At 35.5% G+C, this 26,124-nt stretch overlaps 1 protein-coding gene across 1 annotated transcript; it reads right to left on the reverse strand.

The window, feature by feature from the left end:
* Positions 1 to 7,050: 7,050 nt before the first annotated feature.
* Positions 7,051 to 23,566, reverse strand: LOC146164351 (RNA polymerase-associated protein LEO1-like). The gene is made up of 10 exons (XM_083382414.1): positions 23,473 to 23,566; positions 20,645 to 20,955; positions 19,216 to 19,278; positions 16,645 to 16,748; positions 12,549 to 12,731; positions 12,149 to 12,298; positions 11,817 to 11,975; positions 9,229 to 9,445; positions 8,110 to 8,229; positions 7,051 to 8,023 (listed from the first exon to the last, which is right to left on the reverse strand). Exons 2-10 carry the CDS (start codon positions 20,946 to 20,948, stop codon positions 7,884 to 7,886), a joined length of 1,440 nt encoding a protein of 479 aa, XP_083238540.1. The 5' UTR covers positions 20,949 to 20,955; positions 23,473 to 23,566; the 3' UTR covers positions 7,051 to 7,883.
* Between the last annotated feature and the right edge of the window lie 2,558 nt (positions 23,567 to 26,124).

Below are 26,124 nucleotides of genomic sequence, written 5' to 3' on the forward strand. Positions count from 1 at the left end.
GACCAGCGCCATTGCCACGACCTTAAGGTCTAAAAGACTTTTTTGCCCTAATTGTCGTACTTTTTGCTTAAAACTTCACTAATTTCTGACGGTAGGGGTAAAAATATTCTAGAATGGCAACTATGCCTTGACCATTGTCAATATGGCGAAGTTATTTTTCATGCATTTTTACATTTTTTGAGCCGCTTACCACAAATTCATTATCTTTTGCCGAAAGCACACAAAAGTCAAATCTGTTAATTTTCATCGATACATTTAGGTTGTCAAAAAAACATATTTCATTGTATATGCTAAAACCTATTTTTTTTTAACAATTTTTAAAATGTTCACGAAACATCCAAAAGTTACAAAACAACTACAATAAAGTGTATCTGACAAGATACGCACAGTCTCCCACTCTGGTCATTCAGATATTTTCAACGAAATAAGTTTTCCAAAGTTCAGTAATACGAATAAATCAGCAAAAAACACGCGTGGACGTGGGTACATTGAGCTGAATTTTTTAAAACTAACCATCTGCACGTTACAAGTTGTTTTACAAACATCTAAGATTTGGCGCTCTTTCACTATTGTACGTAAAAATTAATAAAAAAAAAATTTCTTTAAATGCCGCATACCACAACACATATTTTATGGGTTAGGGTGCGGGTTAGCGTTTGGTTGAGGGTCGGTCAAGTTATTATTAATAATAAACATAATACTACTTGACCCACCCACACCCAAACGCTAACCCGCACCCTAACCCAAACAATATGCGTTGTGGTATGCGGTATTATTATTTTTTTTTTTGCATAACTTTTCACGTACAATAGTGAAAGAGCGCCTAAGATTTTATGTCTCCCACTTTTTTTTTTATTTGTAAGTTTTAGGCAAAGAGATTATAACCATGAGGACAAACTCTCACTTTTGCCTTTTTTCTTTTGCCTTTAAGCAATGCATTCTACTTTCGACAGCCGTCACGGTCTGATTCACAATAAGAAAAACATCATCTTTTCCATTTAAGCCTGTTATAAAAATGTACGCTTTCGGCGTGATTTGTTGTTTAATGACCCCTAGTCCTAATTTAAACCGTTTTCTGTTTACAAAATTAACTTGGTAGGACAGGCAAGGTTATCACAAGTTGCGTGACAGTTTCTTAGGACCCTACTGTACATTTTTGAAAGGTGTATTACTATTAAAATGTACGCGATTGACCTATGTCGTTGATTTCGTGGTTCTTTCCATTTGGTACGTAGAAAGTAACACAAAAAAACGGTCTGCAAATGCCGCATAACGCAACGCACATCATTATTTTATTATTAATAATAATGCTCTACGAACCCAAACTCAAACCCGCACCTTAACCCAAATAAGGTGCGTTGTGGTACGCGGTATTTGTTGACCGTTTTTTACGTTACGTTCTACGTACCAAATCGATGGAGCGCCTTGGTTTCCACTTCTAGGCGTTAATATTTATGTGAGGAATTGCCTTATAAATTAAATTAATACCACTCAGTTTGTTGTAAATCCCAAGGTGCCGAACTCATTAAACTAAACTGTATGGTGGTGTTAATTGTGAGCTACTTAATGTAAATGATATAGGTATTTTGCATTGTAGACTGTACAGAGCCTATTACAGAAAAAGCAACTTTTGGTAAAATAAACCCATGAATGAAATGGCTTTAGTGTACAAATTTTAGTAAAAATTGTAGAATTCCAAATTTAATTTGTGTGCCGCAAATCAAAATTCTTTTTTGGGGGCGTCGCAAAAACAGTTTGCGAACCACTGCCTTACATTACTATTGGAATACAAATATATCTTTTTTTATACTACTGTTTAAGATCCCAAATTTAGCGGTGGGGCGCAATGGTGCTATGCAGCTTGCGAACAATTTTTTGAAGTGCAAATTTTGTCTGCAACTTGGTGGTAATTAAGCTTAAAAAATTTAATTTAAATGGTAAATGGTAATTGGGTTCAACCATTGCCCATTTAGGAAATGTTCTTTAAGCAAATATTCCTTAGTCGGTTTGTTTTGCCGAAGTCGGGCTCGGGACTCGAGTAAGACCATGTAAAACTACCAGAGTCCAAAGTCTGACATGCGCAGTAAACTAATATGACCGCCAACTGAAAATTGTAAAGATGGAATAGCATGTGGTGGAATATTTTTCAACCACGTATTATGAGTGAATGAATTATACGACACCCCTATAAGTGGATAGCTGAATATCCATGTTATTTTGGTTACGTAAATTGGCGGAATACAGGCTGTTTAGTCAGACCCGGACTTGGGACTCGACGAAATGCCACATTTAACCGGAGTCGGACTCGGGTTATTTTTAACCGACTCCGCAGCCCTGTTTGAAATAGATATTTTTTGTCATTTTCAATGTAAGTTTGCGAAAAGTATTTTTTACCTTGAGTGCTTCTCATCTTTTCTCCCTAATAGCTGATAACAAAAGTTTGGAGCTTAACTGCTGGAGGTTGTAGTTGAATGAATATCAAAGCCCATGAATAGAACGAGGTGACATCTTGTAAACAGCTTATATATATATATCTTTGCCCTACAGGCTTTTTTAAATGTGTTTACACGAAACTCGGCAATGAAAGTTGGACACCTAATTCAAACATAACTTTTAACCTGTCAGAAATGTCGAACCTTAAGATATATAAGCCGGTTGCTCCAAAATTTTAGCTCACCAACATGCAAGTCAACCCCAGTTGTTTACGTTTTACTATTATGCACTAGAGCGGAACGCTGTCGAAAGTAGAACAATGGGCTACGTCACAGTATGTCCTCATGGTTATAATCTCTTTGGTTTTAGGTTTCCAACTTGAAAAAGACTTCCGTACTAAGCGCGGGATTGAGTGAAGCGCGCATCATAAGCATTTTAAGGGCACGATCGTGCGAAAAGTCAGGTTTGCGACCTTCAGCGCAAAATACGCGACATTTTAATACAGAAGTCAACCAGGGCTCTCACAACTGAAAACCAGAAAATCCATAAAGCTATGTCCAAATCCCGAAATGGCATGAAAAATCCCTAAACCATAATTAGCGCATTATATAATATTATATAAGTTATCACATTACCTCAAAAATGGTTAAGAGGGGTACATATATACACAAATGACAAACAAATTAACCTTGCTTACATGTTAAAAGCAAGCTGAAGATATTCCACTTTTTTAAATAACTGCGTTGTGTATCCCAGAGTGGTCCAAGGTTAATGACAGAATCGCGGGCCGCAATAATTCTTACAAATTCTTTGCGGCCACAACGCAGGCTACATGTGTTGCAGCATGAAATATTTACAGGTAACGTCACAAAGCATCGTCAAAAAGTAACATCGAAATACATTTAAGCTTCATAAACTTGCTGCTATTTTTAAACTTGTGCGCAAAAGAAATCAAGTAGGCCTAATAATGAGACTAACAGAAGGGTGTGCGTGAAGCGACAAAAAGAATGCGTACCGGTATTTGACAAAACTTTTAATTTAGAAGACTGCATTTCATAAGATGCAAGCAAAACCACAAAGGTTGTAAAAGAGATCCAAAAACAACTTTATTCAACAAAAGCAGAATACTATAGTTACGCAAAAAGCATCGTCAGTTCTGCTAATATACTACAAACACAACGAAACACCAAAATTATATGTAAATAAAATAAAATAAAACTATTCAAAAGTTTAAAAAGCCAATAACAGAATTACAATACAGTTCAGTAGAGCTGTAAACCAATACTGACGTTAAAATGGCAAAATAAAGAGCTACTATAATAAAAGGAATCACAATGCCTGAAGCAAAACACCGCCAAGAAAACGCAAAAAAATTCTGAGGTCGCGGAAAAGTAGGTCAAGAAAAGAGAAAAAAACGTAAGGTACAAGGATTATTTAATAGTGGGTGTTATAATATGCTGAATATTGATGGTAGCTCCTATTTTATTTAACCAAATATCCTCATGAAAGTCCAGCTGGACCATTTCGTGCAAACAAATGTTACATTGTAACACTCGTGTATTGGGGGTTTTCTTTCTAGTTCATTACTGTGATGTGTGGCGTAGTGTCGTAAGAGGGCAGATTGGTCATTATTGCCTGAAATGTCAAACTTTTTCCAATGGTTTCTATGTGCGGTCCATCTTGTAGAGAATTTATTTTTTGTTTGGCCGACATACTGATTTTTACATAATTTACATGTCGCGACATAAATCCCGTAGTTAGAACACGTTAGATTGCGTTTGAGATTGATATAACCTTGTGGAGTGTAGAGCTGTTTAGAACAGTTAACCATTGAAGTTTTATATTTTCCATAATTGCCACACAAAGCACACTTTCCACATGGGCCCGACTTGCCTTCATCAATATTTTGACTGTTGAAAGCTAAACGGCGATAATTTGTAAGGATTACTCCGAGTGTTTGCGGGTTTTTATGCGTTATAGTTGTTTTAGGTGCTAACTTCCTTTCTTTAATCGTCAATTACATAAACGCTTTAGGCTCAATACCTCAATTTGTGAGGTAACAATCCTATGGTACCATAGACGAGAAACTATCTTATGCCCACCCGAGTTTGGGCTTTTTCACCAGCATTCAAATAATTATTACATTAACGCACATTATTTGGGTTCGGGTTCGGGTTAGCGTTTGGGTTAGGGCGGGTCAAGTGTTATTAATGCCATCTCACACTTTTTGTAATCTTTTGTGAAAGTTCAACGAACATTTTCAATTTATCTACGCCAGGAGTTTACCTAAAGTTCCAAATTAGTGCATTGCCAGGACCTCAAGGTCTAAAAGTCTAGACTTTTCTGCCTTTGGATGCCCTAATTGTTGTAGACCTTTTTGCTTAGAAAAGCACTAATTTCTAACGGATCGGGTGAAAAATAAGGCGTTCTTGCCACCCCCCTGGATCCATACTTGATGAGCGATAGGAAACTGCTTTATTTAATGGTGTTGTAAGGGTCGTCTTATTATTTGTTGTTATTATTCGAAACTAAGTTTTATAACCAACTTTATGACGTGACCCAAACGCAATCCTGTCACCATAAAACATTGACCGAGTAAAGAACACTGAGATGTTATTTCCATTCCGTTAACACGCCTCAGCTAAACGATTCTATGGCCAGGCGATGTGTGCAAAAGCAGTGGGCAAAAGCAAAACGAGACTTAACGAAACGAATCTTAACTTAACCAACTGAACGTATAACTGAACTGAACGCAACTGGACAATGGCTCAACTCACTCAACTAAAATAATGTATCGGACAGAAGTTATTATGCTGGACTGTTAATACTGTGCATGGACCTTAACCTATTCCTGTAAGTTGTTTGCGGCTCCCATGTAATTCAATAAACTCAGATACATTTAATACCTTGCTGTGGCTAAGCTGTTGGAACACGCAACCTTAATGTAAACATAACCAAACAATTACAGTACGCTTGGTGTTTGTTGGTCATTTACATTTCTTTGATTGAACCTTGAACATTACTCATTGCAATAATTCAACAATGCTTTGCGGGCCACGAACAATGATGTGGTGGCTGTGGCCCGCAGGCCTGCGGGCTTGGACCACCCGGATGTAGCCTATTGGTCTGTCTATTAAGTCAAGCTACTCATTTGAGTAGCATTAATGTGTTGATACTTCAGTATCAGTGGCATTGCTTTTAACACTTCTCACCAAATTTAACAGTTAACAAATTCATGCAGAAACACTCCAGGTTTTAAATAGGCTAACAGTTTCACTCTTAAAATTTCAAATAAACTTCTAAATGAACAGAAACAGGTAGGCTAGCATATTCTAAACCTGTTTTTCTATTTCAAATTGGAATTCGGTTAACATTTACTAGTTAACAAGTTCTACAATACAATTTGCAAAAAATCCCCCCCAAATCCCTAGATTTGTTCCTAAAAATGGGGCTAAAAGTTCCAATTTGAAACTAAATCCCTAAAAGTGAGGCCGCTGAAGTAAACGCTCAACAACCTCATTCTCAATGAACAAATTATAATTGTTTAGTTCTGTGTCGCAACACGCGATTAAAAACAATGCCACTGTACAACAGGCTCCAGTGTTATTAAACCGAAAATAAATTTGTTTATTGTCACCTAGGCTTGCCTGATTGGCCTTTTTCTGGCACGTTCGAACGTATTGTGTGGCCCATGCACAGCAACCCTATTTGTCTCACTAAAATTGTTTAGTAAGACTGATTAAAGCAGATAAAAAACTTACCCGCAACATGCCAAAACCTCACTCTCTGTCAATATGGCTTACGCATTGTTGGGAAGATCGCTCTGTTTAACTGTCAGTTTGTATATCTTTTCATTTTCAAAGTCATAGTATTCTGATTCCGACTCCGGCCCCGACCCTACAGCCTGTATTCCGCCAATTTACGCAAATAAAATAACGTGGATATTAGGCAATTCACTTATAGGGCGGTCATATCCTTAATTTACTCACAACACATGGTTGAAACATATTCCACTATATGCTATTGCACCTTTACAATTTCCAGTTGGCCGCCATATCAGTTTAAAAATTTGGCACTGCGCATGCGCATGTCGGACTAGGGATTACGTGGTCTCAATCGAGCCGACAAAACAAACCGACTCCTCGAGTCCGACTCTGCAGCCCTGGAAACCATTAAACTGGAAGTATTAAAGGGTGACAAAACTCCTCTTTTACGGACTTCTGCTGTTAAACATACCGGTACGTCACAATGATTTCGCGTTGTTTTAAAAATATCTTTTTAAAGCAGTCCCCAATCGATTAGTTTTAGCGAAGCAAACTTAATTAGAAATCACCATTGTCCTAATTAAAAAAAATGATTTTACATACAATTAGATACCCGGCAATTACAAATTTCACGCCCTAAGCACGTCTTCCTTTTTTTGAATTGTTTTTATTAAGTGCCATGTCACATCGCGCTGTGCATGCGGCGCTGCTTTTTTTGTTATCGCGAACAGACTGGAAAAAAAGTCCCAAGCACACCAGTCAGTCAAACTAATTGCGTTTTAGCGATGCAGCGCGTGCACTATAGCTTTTTAAGTGAACAAAGATACCTTTTGATGATTCTAACTTTTAGGATAGAAATGCTAGCTTTAGTTTATCAGCCGTTTTTTTTCTAAATTTTGAAAAAATATTTCCTTCGGTTCACTTGTGATTTTATGTAGCTTTCATAAATAAGTAAGGCTGTTTGCATTTGTTTCAACAAAAAGGAAGGTAATTTTACCATAATAAGTTGTTAAACATTTTATGTCAAAAACCTTAAGATTAAAAACAAATGTGTCGAGTATAGGTGAACCATTGTTAACAACCTAATAACTACGATTACATCTTGTGTGTTACGTTACTATTTACCAATAGAATGAACACAGAAACTTTCAAGAAATTAATGAACCATAAGAATGGGCTACATGAGAGACCACCCGATTAGGTTATGGTTTATCGCAATTCTATGTTTTGTAAATGTACTTCCGGGCTAAATCTGACCTTAAAAAGAAAGACTTCTTCTTCGGCGACTTTCGGCATACAGAGCGATTGTAGAACGTTTATAATTGCGTTCCATATTTTAAGCACAACATATCTATAAAAAAGTTGTACCCAGTACTTGCGTTGCCGTATAAACCGCATGTCAGGTTTTTAAATCCCACATTGGTCCTCAAGTTTATATTTCATTCGCTTCCGCCATGATCACGAATTAATTATATAGCCTTGCTTTGACTATTTGAAGTTTCGCGCGCTGTCGGTGGGGATTGTACAAAGTTGCTCTCATTCACGACGCGACCAGACACCAGTCAGACATGTTTCGTCGTGTCTGACGTCCGGTAGGGATCCAGCTTTATTTTCCATGAGGCGTCCTGTTCGTTATCCTTTTCACAAAACAAATTTTCAAAATTCGCATCTTATAGAAGATTTGAACTATGATGATTGAGAACTTTGTTGTTCGTTGTCTGATGTTTGTGAATTATCATTTGCAAAATCATCGTCATCCTCTTCATCACTGAGGACGTAAGTTTTTCTTCTAACCTCTCCATCTTCGTCTCGTTTTCGTTTGGTTCCTAAAATAAGAATAATTTCGACGTTTATTTTAGCTTACTTAAGAAACAATTAGAATTGCTTGTTTAAACACGCACATACTATATACCTAATATATCATCATCATATTCATCGTCTGATCCAAAGCGTTTTGAATGAAGTAATTTCTGTCGGTCTTCATCTGATTCGTAACCAATATTATACCCAGCATCTCGTGAATGGCGAGCACCTATGGGGAAACACATAAGACCTATAAAGCAACATATCTAAAAGTGGGATTATCTGTAATACCATATTATAATAAGACAAACGACATTATAATGTCAAATACGCAGTATTATTTACGATAGAACCTCGAACTGTCGGAATAAGTTGTAAATTGCCTAAATTACATCTAAAAACAGGACGGAGAGGATGTGGGACGATTTAGCGCAGCTGTTTTGGTATCGGTCATTCTGATATCGACGTTGAGGCGTTGTTTGGCACAGAATGTCTGTCCCTTTTGGGTCTTGGGTGTGGTTAGAAATTGGGTTACGGTTGGAATTATGAATCGAGTCAGGGGTAGGATTTGGGGTTCGGTAAAATAGTTTTAGGTCTTATTCGATTTAGATCTTATTTCGAATATTAACTATTAGCTATTACCGTTTTTTTTGTCTAATACCGAACTGTGTTTTATTACGACGTTGATGTAAATCTAACTTCGGTCTTATTGCGGTAGTCTCAACCAGGGCTGCTGAGTGGGAGTCGGGACTCGAGGAGTCGGTTTGTTTTTCTGGAGTCGGACTCGGGACTAGAGTAAGACCACGTAAAACTATCCGAGTCCCGAGTCCGACATGCGCATGTGCAGTACTAAATTTTGAAACTGATATGGCCGCCAACTGAAAATCCTAAAGGTGGAATATTTTCCAACCATGTATTGTGAGTGAATTAATTATACGACACCCCTATAAGTGGATTGCTGAATAAAAGTCAGGGCTAGACTCCGGACTCGACGAAATCGCACATTTGACCGGAGTCGGACTCAGGACTCGGAAGTCGGACTCGGGTTTATTTTTTTCGCCGGATTCGGAGTCGGACTCGGGGTTATTTTTTAACGACTCCACAGCCCTGGTCTCAGTTTTGATATGATATCATAAATTAAAACAGAATAGTTTACTTGAGGTAAACTTAAGGTTAAACAAAAAAAAACAAAAAAAAACAACAAAAACTTGTGGTCAATCCATCTTACCGGATTTAAATTCATTTTTAATGGCGGAAATGCTATCCCCGTTGTTGTCATCATCTTCTACGTAGTTAGAAGATAATCCTCTCATGTGAGATTTTTCACGTATTCTACGCTTTAGAGCTTCTCTGCGAACATGTGCCTTAAGTAACCCTTCTTCCACTTTCATGAGATCGGCTTTCCTAGATTCGGGATCTTGACCAGCAATAGGTAGAACGCGTACCTAAGTAGGAGAAACATAAAACGCTTGAGTTTTCTCGAAAATTCAGATTTGGTTTATGGTGACTAAAGAATGCCGCGTTCTTGAAACGTAACCAAGTGATAAACTTTCTGAATTTTTTTTTAATTACTTTTATAGCAGCATATAAAACTATGTTGAATGAGACGCACAGCCAGTTCTCCAACTTATTTCAAACAAAGAAGTTTACGTGAAATTATTTTTGTTACTAATATGTTTGTTTTAAGGAAAGGCCAGAATTTTGAAGAAAGGCAATAGGCCATGCTGCATCTTATGGCATGTTGCGCATGAACTCAACAAAGGACAATTTCTGTAAATTAGCTCGGGATCAGAGGTTAATTCTTCCGGCCGGCAAGATATTTTTCAAAACACGGTAATGTTATATTAACGGAAAATATTTAATTAACGGAAATACTTTTCGGATGTTAATATAAATCACTAAATGACAATTTGAAATCTTACTGTAGATTTTGTTAAATATTACTTTTGTAATGGGAAACGCGATCTACATTTCTTGCAGTTATCCGGCCCGCTTACGCCAATACTTACAGTAATCCGACCCCCATGAAATTTGCTAATCTAAACAACATAAGCGCAATTTGTTTCTCGCTTCGCGCCATTAGATTTCATTTTAGCTATGTTTTTGCGTACGTGTTCGTTCGAGAACAACTGGTGTTTTTAAGATTGTTCGTTTTATGACGTCAAATTCTACTGTTCATTGTGACGTCATGAAAAATCCCGTGACCCAGAATAAAAATCCTGGACTGGTCCCCACTATGCGACGTGCTTATTTACCGGTATTAGCAAATAATAATGTTGATTATAGCTAGGAGAGTTAGGTCTACAATACGTCAGCCGGGACGGTTTTTAGTGCTTGAAAAAAAAAACAGAAAAGTTAACAGAAAAGTTAACTGAAAAGTCCCGTTATTCCATTCAGCTAACATTTTCCGTATATACATAATACAGGTATTGAATTGTTGTGATTGGTCTGTTTTGCTAACTTGATGAAGAATGAATATTACATGATGTGCGTTTTTTTTTTCATTTAAAAGTCGATGTAATTGCAACGTCACCGTGTAATTGGTTCAGTAGTGGGTTTCTACTTGTTAGCGCCTGTGTTGTAATGACTTTAAAGTCGTTTAGGTAAAATGACTTGACTTACTTCTTTTAGAGAAATGACTTGAGTTGGACTTAAATCATTCAGTCAAATGACTTCGGCAAGTGTTTTCTTTTAACATTTTTGATAAAATTAGGGTATTTATGTTAAATTTTAATACAATCCGCTTATTATGTTGATTTTTTGTTATTTTTTAGTTGGGGTTATTGCTTATAATTAATCGGATAAGTTTACCCATTGTAATAGTTTATCGTCTTATTTTTATACATAGGACTTGACTTTAAAAAAAATTTACTTGCTCTAATAATGACTTGACTGGCAACTAATGACTGTGACTTCACTTGTTATTTTTCGAAAAGACTTGGACTTGTTGGACTTTGGTTATTTTACAAGTGACTTGGGATGTGAGCTGGTTTAGGTGGCTCTTTACAAGCGTCTCGCGTTCAAGCCCCCAGTATGGTATCCTGTAAATAGCCATACTGTTTGTACTACCCTGTCTAAATATTAATAAGGAAATACATTATTCATAAGTGGTCAATCAATAATAATAACTTTTAGTAATATGATGACAAGTAGACCATTATCTAATTTTTTTACATAGCAAGTAATACCTTTGCAGGCCCCTGAAATCCACTGTGCTCTTATTCTAATGTAGAAAAAAGTGACTAAAGGGTGTTTTAGGCTACAAACACCTTATAAGATTACTTGGCAGCCTTTATTGTTTATTTTAAGTTAACCACATTACAATTTGAAAGCTTATGTCAACACATCCAAATAATCTCGCAATCTTAACTTATTTCTAACAAATTGAAAGTTTACTTATTTTTAGGCAATTTAAAAAATATTAACTTGAACACTTAAAAGAAAAAATGTTTTTTGTTCAACATTTTCCGACTTTGGCAACATATGAACGAACATTAAATAATAGAACTTGAATAAATAGAATGAATACAGATCAGCAAAACTGTTTCTACAGCTACTAATTATGTTATGTTACTTTTTATTTAGATTTAGTGATATATAATTGTATCAAAGGTTTCAGTAGTACTTTTCCTGCAAAAAGTAGGTTTCATGGGATCAAAACAAGCCCTCCCTTTTAAAATTCCTAAAAAACAGACTTGTACTTTACTTTTCTGTTTACCAAATCGGCTTACAAATGTCCATTAATGGGGTGATTTTTTGCCTATTTCTTGCATTTATCCAGTTTTGAAACATCAAATACAAAAAAGCTATACTTACTTTTTGTTGGTTTTGATTGTGTCTCATGGCAAGTCTATTTGTCATTTTTTTATGGGTAGCAGATTTTGTGCTATTTGGCCTAAATGTAAGCTTTGTTTTAAAAACAGCTTGCCCTTGCAATCCTGTCCCTTGCCGTATAAACAAATGGTTGTGATCTCCCTGTTCAAAAACAAAAAAATATTTAAAAAAATTTTCCTGGAGTAAACATAGGATACAAAAACACAGGCGTACTTGTTTACAAAACAAAAGGACAAAATAAATCTTAACAGCCTTTTTCTGCCAATACTATTTTTTTAGGAATTACTATACTTCTACACATTAATCAAACATACTTGAATAGACATTTGATGTACATCAAATATTTCAGATCCCAGATGCATTGACATGCTTCCATCAGACCATTTAACAATCCTTGCATTAGATTCGATTAATTCAATTGCATTTTCATCAATATACTTTCTCCACCGAATTGTGTTTTCAACCTAAAAGTTGTACCAGGCTACACTTTTAGTTATGCCTTGCTTTGTTCAAACATTTGTTTATCTCTATTATCTTAATCGACACTATATGAAATATAACTCAATACAAAAAAAAACCTAAACATGTTATCCAAAAAGAAGCACAAAGGTTAAAAAGATCTAAAACAACCTAATTCGACATACAAACTTCACATAATGGCATTAGGATGACATTAGGATGACATTTAGTTTTGCAATTTAGTTGCTTTATCACCTTTAGCTTGAGCCTTGTTCTTCCCTCTTCATCAAGTAATTCATCTTCTTCAATTTCATCCTCATAGACTGCTGCATCAAATGGTCTTGCTTCAACGCTTATGAAATTAGGAAATCTGACGAAGTGTACAGCAGATCCCAAATCAGTTGTGATTTTAGGGATTTCAACTTCAATTCGTGTGTCCTAAACGCAAGGAAAACCACATCGTTAATATACAAAGAAATTGTTCTAAACAATTATATTCAACATGGTTATTAAAATATTCACATAGCAAATAAAGTTAATCATATAACAAATTTAAATATATTTCATAAAAAAACTGGTAAAATAGTAAAGACTTGGTAAAATATTGTGGCATTGCCCAGGTTAAATAGGGCATGTACCCACAGGTAGCCAAAGAGAAGCATGCAAGCTGCAGGTATTTTTTTGACATGTTTATTGTGGGTCTATATATATTTTCCAGCAATGAAATTCAATTTTTTATGTCATAATATGCTTTATTAGGCTTGCCCAGACACCACAATTGGTTATTTTAATGTTCTACAGGTGTGCCACAGGCCAGCTACCGTAATGACATAAACAGTATTTTTTTAAATAACAAATCCGCAAGGTAATCGGTGAGATAAAATATATTGATACAAGATGGCCTACAAACCAATACCTACTCTAACTACACTACTTATGCTGCTTGAGTTTATCCAAGTTTATGGACTGTTTTCATTCTATTCATATAAATATTGCTTAAGAACGCTCTTTTTAGAAACTCTCTCCCTTACCAATAAAATGCACAATTGGACACATTGCCATTGCTACATGCAAGATTTGAAGAAAATATTTCCCTAAGGGTTTATTTAAAACAAACAGCCACACCTAAACTAGACTTTAGAAATTAGAAAACTTAATCCAATAAATTAAACTACTTTCAAAGTGTTCTACTATCTCCACAGGTAGTTGCACTTAGCAAATGTGCTCGCAGTAAATCTTTGAATTGTAAATGAAGTCCATAGTATGCTGTTGTGTTAAAGTTAAAATCTATTTGCTAGTTAATATAGTTATCTGATGTAAGCCCATGGTAAATCCAATAACTAAAGTTAGCGGTTCATTAAGTACAGAAAGAAATAAAAACAAAATGCAATACTACTTCTGAACAAATCCAGAACAAAATGCATAATGCAAATGCCAAGAATATCAAGGAGATTAAGAAATCAATTGTAATGACAAATGAAGCTGAGATGATTGCTAAACACGGATTTACTAACACACTTTTAAGACCACAAAGCAACTTGGTTGTAACTATGCCCAGCTCATGGCTTGCCTACTTAGCAAAAAATAACATCTTTATATGCAGAGAAATCACTGGGATGGACACTTCAAAAAAAATTTCTCAACAGGCCCAATCCAGAAAACCTAGCAAAACTTAACTACAGCTCTTCGCAACCTTGACACAATACCATATAAACCTGAACGAGGTAAAATATTCATTAAGGCAATGGAAAGTTGCAAAGCAGCCGGCTCATATTCTTTTTATTGTACAGTTTACTAAAGGCTGACAGAACAACATTAACAAAAATGTTTTATGAGTCTTATGACCTACTTACGAGCATTCGGAAAACCAAAACCGTTCCAGAAGATAGGCAACCTTAACAAGTGTTACAACTCGCATACAAAACTCTTATCAATCCCCATTATAGTGTTTTGTAGGGTTGTTTTAGACACGGCACAGGGTGTACAGACCATATATTTGAATCATGAAAAATTATTGAGCAGTGTTTGGAATGAAACACACTACTCTATAAGAGTCTATATCAATGTTGCATATGCAACAGATGTTAATGCTGCATAACTGTACCAAAACATTACTTCACTTTTGCCCTATTATAATAAGATTTAGGTATTTCAACCAAAAATTAAGGCCTTCAATATAAAGCTTGATGTATTCTCAGGAAGAATTAGATTAATTAGTGTAAAAAATAAGGCTGGTGTAGATATTTATAAGGTAATTCAGGTATGTTCTAGAGGCCAACAAAGTTGGTTGATTGTGTATTTAAAAAAGTTGGTAACCACTAGGATGAACAGGGTATACTTTTTTTTCAGATTTTGCAAATAGCAATACATTGACACTTTTAGGCAATGCCATACCCCATAACAATGTTCCGCTAAGTGCATCTTTTTGCTCAAAATTTTTGGAACTTGAGCCCCTTTATTATCGGAAGTACGCAAGAAAAAAAAGGAATATAATACTTTCAGACTTCAGTAATTGGAGCTCCGTACAGCTAAAAGCGACCAAATTTGTTTTATTTGAGCTAACTATGACCAAAACAAGGGCCAAAATTAGTTTTATCAGGGCTGTGTACGGGTAAAAAGCGCCCAAATTATACTTTTTGGAGCTCAGTACAGACAAAAAAGTGCCCCAATTAGTTTTATTGGTGCTAAGTACGACTAAAAAGTTCTCAAATTTATTTGTCAGTTTAATTCTCAAATTTATTTGTCAGTTTAATTTGAGCTGGTAAAGGCCTATTCGTGTTGTCCCATTGTGGAAATTAATTACCGCTGCAATAAATGCAATATTTTGTAAAACATACTTGAACTTTGCGTGGTTAAACAAAAGAAGAATCCATCATGCAGTGGGCTCTTAAACACTTTTGCATATTTAGTTGTAAAATGTTGTTAAAAATGTAAAGTGTAAATTGACTACTCTTTTGTGTTATGGAAAAAAAAATTATAAAAACATTGGCCATAACTGTAACCAAAATGTAAAGTTCAGGCTAGCGTAAAACCTTCTTTAAAGAGCTAAATAATACGAAAAAGTGGCATTTTACTTATGCTCAAATGTTGCACTATGTGGTGCTTCACGTTGGGTAGATAGAAATTTCATGACATGCAATGTGTTTTTCACATTTCGAAGTGATAAGAAATCAAGAAGTTTACATTGTAAAATAGAAAGGTGCTAGTCGTCCCTCTGTTGATTGCCGCTGACAATAAAAGTAACACTTTAGAACAGTGGTTCTTTACAGGACGAGGCGCTCTCCAACATGAAGCGCTGGCCAATTCTCAGGGGGGCGCACTAACCGCTATATTAAACTTTTTGTCAAGTAATTATGGTTACATGTTACCCTTGGTGTTTATCCTGCCTTTATTCTGTCTTTACTTTAAAATGACAAGTATGTTTGGTATTTAGTAACTGAGAAATTTGATTTGTTATTTTGTGATTGGCAAGTTTTGGAGCTACTAATTTTTAATAGTTCTGGATGTCTAGTCTAGGCCCATTTAAATCCTTTTTGCCTCTTTTATGACCTATTGAGCTTAGTTTGTCTAAATAAGGTACAGTTGACGGGGATCTAAGTTGTGTATAGGGGTTAGACAACAAGCCATGGCTCCCAGTAACTGCAATTTTTTTATTTATAGTTTTGCAATATGGCCATATTGAGTAACAACATTTAAAACTTGATAAATGCAACATGTAGTATATTTTTCTCTTTGTGTGAACTTTTATGTGTTGTTTTATGCAGCCTTAAAGATATGGAGTGAAATACACAACACTTTCAGATAAACGGCAAAAAAAAAATTTTGATAAAAGGCAATATATCAGGCACAAGTAATGTGTATTGTTTGTGTTAAATACATCATGTGTTCTTCACTAAATTTTGGCTAACTTAAACAACATAAAATTCAAAAATTCGATAAGGATTTGGCATTTTCATGCTGACGTGATATAATTGACAAATACAAAACTACTTTTGTTATGATACCTTGTTTTTCAAAGAAAAAGCCTGTGCGGAAGCTGCATTTATAGGCATGAGGTGAAACATCATTAAATTCTTTGTCTTCCTAACTAAACGAAAATTCTTATAAGATTTTGCTACATAATATGAAAAACCTCATGGCGTAATAACTTTTTTAAACAAAATTATTACATTTATCTGTGATAAACTTCAATTTGCAAAAGTAACAACAAAAAGTGAAAACTAAATTAAAGGTCTTTCAAGAAGCCTATTTGGGCACTTGCGCACAGATTTTCAGCTCCTGGCAAAATTTTGGGCATTTGCACACATGGTAAAAAATTCTAACTACACATTGCAATAACATTAGTTTTAACCATTTGTTGTTTTTGTTCATTTTGCATAAAATTAGCATCGTCATCTTCATCATCACCAGACTCAGTCCTTAAAACCTCTTTAGTTTGGACAGTTTCTTCATTGTCTAAAACAATAAAAATAAGTATTACTTATTTTTTTTCCTTTAAAATGGTACTTTTTTATACGGTTGAGTCATGTGGATTCGCAAAAGGAAATTTTTCTTTTATCTATACTGAAAGTTTATTTCACCTAAGCAATGTTAACCCGAAAATAACTAATGCTGATGGTAAAGGGAGCAGCTATCAGTTGAGTGCTTTGTTTTACACAATATTATGTGTCTTTTTATTGTTTTTAGACTATGCATATAGTGTTCCACAGTCGTCTCAACAATGGTCTTATCCAATTATAACAAATGTTTCTTTAGTCTTTCAGCTAAAAGCCAGACTATCAGAAGCCAAAAAGTCATACAATTTCTATCAAAGTAGTGTGGGCATTATAAAGGAAATTACTTGGGAGAAAAATCCTTAAAACAATTTAGTCAAATGTTGAATTTGCTAAACTATTATCGCTTCTAAGTTACATTTTGCACAATATATGAGAAAGTATCAAATGTACTGATTAGGGATATCTAATAATGGCGAACCCGAATCAATATGCAATGACGAGTTGTAGTATCAGTAGTGGTCTGATACTAGGATGGTATCAGTGCCGATGAATTGGGGCTTTAAAAAATAGTTATTTTGTATTTGGAGTCATTTAACTTTGTGTAAAACTATTTGTTAAAATTATAAGATATACACAGGTTAAATAGGTGTTATCACTTTTATGTCACCTTAACTTTGGTATGACAAAAAAATGGTTGAACCGATTTATTTTTGTCGCTAAGTGGCGGTAAAGTTTAGACTGTTTAAAAAACAGCAATATTCATTTAATACTGGTCATTTGACAGGGTTGTTCCTAAGCAAAAATGGCTATTAATCAGCACTCGCCCGGACGAAATAACACTCGCCAAATTTGTTGGCAGGCCATCTGCAAATTTCCGTCTAGCACGGTCATTTTTTGGGTTATCGTTAACCTGACTTAACAGTTTCTATACATAAACATTAGTTTTTATAAGTCTGGTCGTTTATTTCCATGTATGGATGAACAAATTAATGACCATAAAACAGATTACGCTTATAACAATATTTTTAGCGAAATATTTTTTACAATCTTTAGTGAAAAAAAAAACCCTGACAATTTAGTAGCCACGGCCTGGCTATTCTCCATTTTTCTAAAAATGCTCGCGCTCTCTTTTTTTTGTATTCTGTTTTTTCTGTGCTTGAAGGACGTTTCGTCGCAGGTTGCTTCGCGCCACAAAAAAACGCCACATTTCGCCTAACACTATAGTTACTGGTTGAACTGCAAATAATGACAAAATAATTGTAAATTTACAACTACACCATTCATTCGAAAAGTTAACAACTATATGCACCAGAGGTTCTGTGCTGCGCGACGTAGGTCATTTGAATTTTCAAGGGCGTCCGCAATGGTTTCGATTCATATCTTAACATAATTGCGATATAAAATATTTACAGACTGTTATTTTTTAAGCTTTGGCTGGGTTGACCGCTGTGAAATTTAAGAGATCGCAACAACATACTTACGTAGACCAATTGCTAATTCTCAGCTGTAGGTACACGATATTCTAAAATATCGTAGTGTTCACTCGGCCCCTCAAAACAGCAAAAAAAAACACTGCTTACAAATATTATTATAAGACATTTGCATTCAAACTTATTGTTACCAAAACTGCAGCAATTGCTCTTTTTTTCCTAATATAAACAATTAAATATATACAAAAAAGTAGAATTCTTATCACTGGATACATCGCAATTCCAATGAACCTTTCTAAAGGCGCCAACTACTTGGCTAAACATATAAAAATTAACAACGTTTAAGTTAAACGATAAACCTCATTACTATTTACCACTGCAGCAATGAAGTCTTTAATTTGTTTGCCGGTAAACGATTTTGTTTAAAACGGGACAAAGAGTCTTTATTACGCTCATTTAACGGGACAGAGAGTCTTTATTACGAGCTTTGAATGTGACTTCGATTAACCTTATTATTAGTGTTGAATGTATTTGCGTCTTAGTGTTTAGGGAAATAACTGGCGCTACGTAATATTTTGCTTAGTAGTTGTGCTTAACACAAGTTATCCTACACTAATTAATTTATTGCCGAAGCCACTCGCCAGTCGGGCGAGTGGGTGTCAATCAGCACTCGCAGGAGCAATTTGTACTCGCATTGGCGAGCGGATATCGTGCGTTATGTCTGAAAATAATCAACTTACTAGGCTATTGCGTGCTTCTTACTATGCACATGACAGTCATCACACATACTAAAAAGAAAATCTGTTTTTTTTCAGTTAGTCTGGGGTGGATTATTCTCTTATAACTAGTTTGAGAAAGCAAGGCCACTTACAGGGCGTGATTTCTGTTTTTCTCCTACCAAAAAGGAAAAAAGAATTCTTATGTTTATTGTTGCAAGACTTGAAGGGAAAGGACCTTTGGGCAGACTAACCTTAGTGCAAAGTTCTATAAGCTTACCTTTATTCACATCATCCTCATCATCAGAAGAAATGTCATCCGCATCACCAAATAAGTTATCTTCTACAAACAAAAAGAGCTTTAATGAAATTTGAATATATTACTAGATTACAATAAAATAATGTACATTAGAGTCCTAGTGAATAAAATAAAGTTTTTAAGCTTCACAGCCATCTAATGATCAAGTGGCAACATAGCACATATGGTAAAATGTTAATCTGAAATTTGGTGTGTCTATTTGCAACTACTGATTCAATTTGTTTTGCATTTTCCCATTTTATTAGGCAGCTTATTTTAGAGTATATTCTTATGGGACTACATTGATAAAGGTATTAGGAGTAGCTATACTTTTAAAATAATATTTGCATGCTATATGATACAATTGTATTGTTTCTACACAACATATTGTACATAAAGCAAGACTCAAAAAAACTTTGCATCAGTGATTATATCAATGTATATTTACCTATTTAAGCCAAAGCTAAAACTTTATTTTAGACTTAAGGAAAATGCTTTTAAGTACACAACTGATAATCCATCTCCAGGATAGTAAGTGCCAAATTAAAAGAAAAGCTTTAAAAAAATGGGCAATTCTCCACCACAGGACACTTGAGATTTTTAACCCTTGTTTCATAAACTCAAGAATAAACACACTTAAAAAAACTGTAAAAATGCAAAATATTCTCTAAAATGTGTTTTCCTTTTATATTAAGCTTGAATGGAATATCATTTATGTTGCTATTTTTTGTATGCCCTTAACTGTTCAATCCTTGATTATGTACAGCATTTTAGGAATCTTTTTTATGTGAAAAATAGTTGAACTTACACCACTTTAAATCAATTCTAAAAGTTAGAGACTTAACAGACCAGCCAAAACTTATCTGTTTTGAGAAAATAAAGTACCCTAGAAAAATATCGAATTAGGTTGCTTCACAAGAAACTATTTAATGGAAATATAAATTAATTTAGTGAAATACTAATTTCTTAGGAAAGTTTATCACAGATCAGTTGGCCTAATCAGAATTGTAGTGCAAGTAAGGCCAGGCTAGAATAAACTAGCATGTCATGAGGCTCTAATTCATGACCTCAGCCATGCCGGGACCAAAGCTTTACAAACAGAGCCTCAAGAGGTGAGTAGGTCAAGAAATTAGCAATTTCATTCAATTTATGGCAAAAGTTTGGATCTGTTTACATTCCAAACCATTAAACATAAGTGACGAGGTCCATTTGACAACCAAGGAAAACTACAGCAGCGACATTTATTGTACTCAAAAGCTGTAAAGGGAATCACTATATTTTCTAAAATTGTTTGTTTTCCAATTTAATCTTTAGTATAAACCTAAAACACATTTAAATATTAACATTTTCCTCAAAGATAACATGCAGCCTGGCGAGCAGCCACAAAAAACAATGACTGGCAATATATTACTTTGAGCCTTTTCTTGAACTTCGTTTGTTGGTTGCAGTTCGTCTCCTGAACTGTTATCGCTGCTCTCACTTTCATTTGCACTTTCCACATCCGATATCAAGCTTTGTGGGTTTTTTTCTTTTGTACTTTCATGATTGATTTTATTGTCCTCCTCATGATCTTCACTGGAACTGCTATGTTTAACACTGCCTTCTTCACTTGATGTTTCACCAAAGACATTTTTGTGCTTGGTCAAATCGTTGGTCGGTGTATTATTTTCTTCATCATCTCCACTGCTTTCAGAATGCGAATAATTGTGTTCCATACTAAATCTGTCATATATCATAATATAAGAAACGTATAAGACAAAAAAGGAAACTAAGCATGGCAGAATATACCAGGGCTGCGGGTTGGATAAAATTAAAAAGTACAACTCCTTCCGAAAAAATAAACTAGAGTTTGATTACACCTACATTTGCAGACTCCACCAAGTCCTCTTTGTAGCTTAAACTCTACAGAGTATATTACACTCAATTAGCAAGAAAATTAGGGTGCATAAATTATACAATAATCCAGTATTCCACCTTATGATTCACAGTGTGCAGCCTTAACGAGTCCAAATATAGTACTGTGCATGCACATGTCGGACGTAGGACTTGGTTTGCCTTAAATAGACTTAATGGAGAGCTAAGTAAAAAAGTCTGTCAAGCCCAAAAAACGGACTCTGCAGCCCTAGAATATTCCAAGATTGTTTAAAAAATAAGGTAAAAGTTTTGTAATAATTGTTGTTTGACAAATATATTTTGTATGAAGTTGTGTTAAAGGTTTACTAGGTGTCACACAACATATGCCATTGAAGTCAATTTATGAATCTTCATCTTTCTAGGATGATATGTGCTCACAGGGGTGGATCAGTATTTCTCACCCTTAAGGGTAGCGACCCAAAATTGGCTAATTGTATAATTTTTGGGGGTCAGCGACTTCTGTAGCTCACATGGTTAAATTTATTGAGATCATTCCAGAGCAAGATTTCTTCAAAATTTAAGAAAACCTCGTACAAATACCAAGACATTGCTCATATTAATTTATTTAAACTTTATACTATTTGTATTATGTTTTGCTTATAAAAACTTCAGTGATGAATGTGTCACTAAATTTTGCTGTTATATTTATATTAAAGTTGATTTTATGTCTCAATTAGTATTTTACCACAAAACTTTAAGGTCGGGTAAAAGATATAAATTGTACTCTGATAGTCATATACTGTTTTTTGGTATATAGCAACGATTAGGACAGTAATTCTCATCTGTGTGTCACAAGACTAAGCCAGCAGGGGCATAGCGTGGGGGGTGTCTAGGAGTCTTGACACACCAATGCTAGTGCAATTCACTCCAGGCGATTGCTAATTGATACCCACTCGTCCGTCTGGCGACTGCCCTTAACCAAAAATTAGTGGTTGTTATCAGACCACTGGACTTAGTTTTTTGATGTGCGGTAAGTTATGTTAAATGCCATCAAGGAAATGCTAATTATTGCATAAATCAACTGGCAAGTGCAAATTGTAACTCAATACCAACCATGTTTTATGTAAAATATTGGGAATTTTTGTCCACCCTATCTGACTCGATTCGCATAATAACTTTTTTTTTATCTTGGTTGGTGTCCAAACAACTATTCAAACATTAATCTACAAAATGCAGTGTTTGAGTGAGTTTGATTTCACAATTCCATTTAAAAGCTTTTAATATTTTCTGATCTGCCATCGTTAGGGGCATCCGAGGCTAGTCGCAGAACTTTAAACAGCTTGTTTTAGGGCTAGTTTCGTGATTACTAACACATTAAACACCTAAATGGATTAATTTGCCAAGTCAAATCTAAGAGTTCTTATCAACAATAAGTTATATAACGAACAGATAAACAGGGTCTTAGTTTACGCATTCCAGCTAGGGTTCCTCTTTTTCCCGGATTTTTTCACTCCCGGGAAACGGGATTGAAAAATGAAAATTCATGTGAATCCCGGGAATCTCAACGAAAAAAGCATACCTAATTGCGCCATTATAATGTTTAAAATTATTTTATATTAGCTCCAAACATTTAATTAAGCTCATTTATGTTCTGTAGTATTGCTTCTGCAATCTTACAAGGCCTTCTGGTATTAAAAGCTGCACCCTTAAATAAAAAAAACGCATGCAGAGCGCATTTTTATTGATTGAATAAATTAAATTAAGTTTTTTCGCTTGTAAGCGCAAATAAAGCAACTCAGGCAACGACTTTAATAGTTTTGGTAATATTTTTTTTCTTTATATCAGAAAACAAAAACGACTAGTTTTTTTATTAAGTTTTGGTATGTTAACGAATAACCGGGATTATAAAAAATTTCCCGGGGTCGTTAATTCGCGGGAAATCCCGGGAATTTTCCGTCGAAACATTCCCGGAGAGGAGCCCTAGTTCCAGCCTTTGTTTGCCAAATGTTTTCTTCAGGAACATAATATAAAATTTGATGATGCAATGTTTTCCGTGTTAGAAACTTTATATTTTGCGCGGGGGAGACGATTTTGTAACTTAAAATTGCGCCGCCGCTGTAATAACATTTCTGCCAAAATTTCCACGGCACGGCTGTAATCTTGGGCGCTCGTCTAGAATCCTACCACAACGAACATTATTTGGGTTAGGGTGCCGGTTAGCGTTTGGGTGAGTCCAGTAATAGTGTTAAACAATATTACTTGACCTACCCACACCCAAACACTAACCGACACCCTAACCCACATATTATGCATTGCTTAATAATCATTTCAACGTTGTGGTAGGATTCTAGACCAGCGCCTAATCTTGTTATTTGTAATACACACATTTTGCTCTAGCTTTCCTAGTTTGTCTTCGTTGGCTAGCACCGCACAACTTTCGGAGATATTGCCCAAAACCTATTCCAGCGCGCCAAGTTCGTGCAGGTCGCACAAGCACAGGTTTGTAATACAAAGGGGGAATCCCCACGAGGGTAAAATCGTATGAGCAATAGTAATTTCAATAACCTACGGCCATAGGCCTACTGCCATCTACAATACTTCAATAGGGCCTACCCAATTTCAATAGCTATACTATACATAATATAAGCTTTGGTAATTTCGAGGCTTATTGCCTAAATATTTTGATATGGGTACTGGACTACTGGTATTGGTAATTTTGTGATTTGTTCATCGTCAGTGTTTTAGTAATGGTCTATTAACTTTTTGTTCAAATTTATTTTGCTATTAAACATTTTTTAATTTTAGTGCACGCATCATATTGTAGTTCTAACAGCGACGCATGTCTGTTTGTTATATTTTTGATGTTGAATACTTTACCTCGCTTTCCTTTTCCTAGCTGGGCCGGTCTGACTAATCCAGTCGGCCACTGATCGGCTAATCCAGCAGCTTTTGCACTTCATCTTCCTCTGCGAAAGCGAAAACGTTTGTTATCAAGCGTTTATGTATTGTTGAAACGTTTGTTATCAAGCGTTTGTGTGTTGTTGAAACGTTTGTTATCAAGCGTTAGCCATCAAGCGTTTAGCAGCGTGGTTGCTTGGACCAAAGAGATTATAACCTAATAATCTCTTTGCTTGGACACGCAAGACTGTTTTAGTAGCTACAAAAGTAGTAAGCTAACGCCCTTGTTATTACGTTAGGAGTTGTGCGCAATTGTGCAACTTAAGTCGAATTTGTGAGAAATAAAAAAATGTGACTATGGCTATTTGTTTTAAAATGCAAACTTTAATTTAGGCATAGAGGGGGACACCAAACATTGAGCATGGATCAAAAAAATGTAGGCCTACATTGCTTAATATATTGGCGTTAATTAAGTTGTGAGACTAAAATATTAAGCTTAAAATACGTAAATATTTCGCACAAAAAAACTTACAGTGCGTTTTTGCTATTAAGGCTTTAATTTACCGATGTGTTACTTAATTGCGATATACAATAGTCATATTGCAAAGACGGTATAAATCGGGAGAAACACACAACATAGCATTAAAGAAATTAGGTTGACAAATATGTGAATCGGTATGTTTCAGAGGTTAAAAAACGGCCGGTATTTCTTAATATTTTTAATGCGGAATACGTTCGACCGAAGCGCAAAAAAAGCATAGCCTACCGTATAAATGATAATAGGCTAAGTTTGTTAAACTGTCGTTGGCGAGAACTTGAGAAGGCTAATACAGTCAAAGGAATCTTTTTGTGTGTAGCGATGCCCAAAAGTCGCGTGGAACTTGCAAGAAGACAATTTTCATTTTAATATTTAAAACGGGCCCAAAATAGAGTTTGGCGGGGTCATGACTAGATCCGTCGCTGGAAAGAGTATTTACGATACAATCAAACATGTAGAAAGTCGCCCATTGTGTTCGCTTAGCCTATATAGGTACTTTAGGAAAAATAAGTCGCGGGCCGGATTAAATCGCTTGGCGGGCCTTATCCGGTCCGCGGGCCGTATGGTACCCAGGTCTGAAATAGACTGACCAAAAAAGCCATTTCAAAGGATTGCATACGGTACCATATAAGTTTACTTTAAGTAACTTGACGTTGCATTGTTGCAATAAACCATAAGCTCTTTTGCCGCCAATTAAAACGAAATATAAATAGGGAAGACACAAAGACCTAAAAAGCAACAATACCTAAAGCAGAAATATATATAAAACCATAGGACCAACCACATAATAAAGCCAAATACACAATAATGTCCAGTGCGGCATAAGATCAAAATCGTCAGAATTAGGCCTAAATTTATCAGAATAAGGCCTAAATTCATCGCCCCAGTGGTCGGCAAACTTTTTTTGTCGCGGCTCAAAGCACCCTTTTCCGAACTAATGAGGGCACACTACATAGAACCACTACGAAAACAGTGCCGGATTCAGGATACTTGTTTTTAAGGTGAAATATTACACGGCGTTTTGATGCCCAAAACACTGTCATGTCATAATGTGAAACATATTACAAAAGAAAATTATACGCGCATAGCGCGAAAAATTTTGCGTATACATATAATTAAAGTTGGCAAAAAATATAGTTCGACCGGCTCTCAGGACCCACATAAACCACGCTGACGAAATTTAAAAATTCTCAGCCTCATAAACTTTTAAAATAAAGTGCAATGGATGTACGTTTGGTCACGGCACGCGGTCTGCCGACCACTGGAATATTAAGGCCTAAATTAATCGAAATAAGGTTTAAATTTACCGGAATAAGGCCTAAATTCATCATAATAAGGCCCAAATTCTTTGGAATAAGGCCTAAATTAATCGAACCTATATTCATCGGAAAAAGGGCTAAATGGCCAAAATAACGCCCGAACCTGTGGATAGAGGGTATGGGACGATCGGGGGTCATTGGTTTGGCATCGGCCGTTTTAGTGACAACGTTTGGAAGCCCTAGTCTGACCGGTACCGTCAGGGCCAGATCCTGACCGTTTAGGTCTTATTCCGACGGATTTAAGACTTATTCCGATTTAGACGTTACTAATACCATTAGGTA

This window comes from Ascidiella aspersa, chromosome 2 (assembly GCF_963924565.1).
Source record: "Ascidiella aspersa chromosome 2, kaAscAspe10.2, whole genome shotgun sequence".
Classification (NCBI taxonomy): domain Eukaryota; kingdom Metazoa; phylum Chordata; class Ascidiacea; order Phlebobranchia; family Ascidiidae; genus Ascidiella; species Ascidiella aspersa.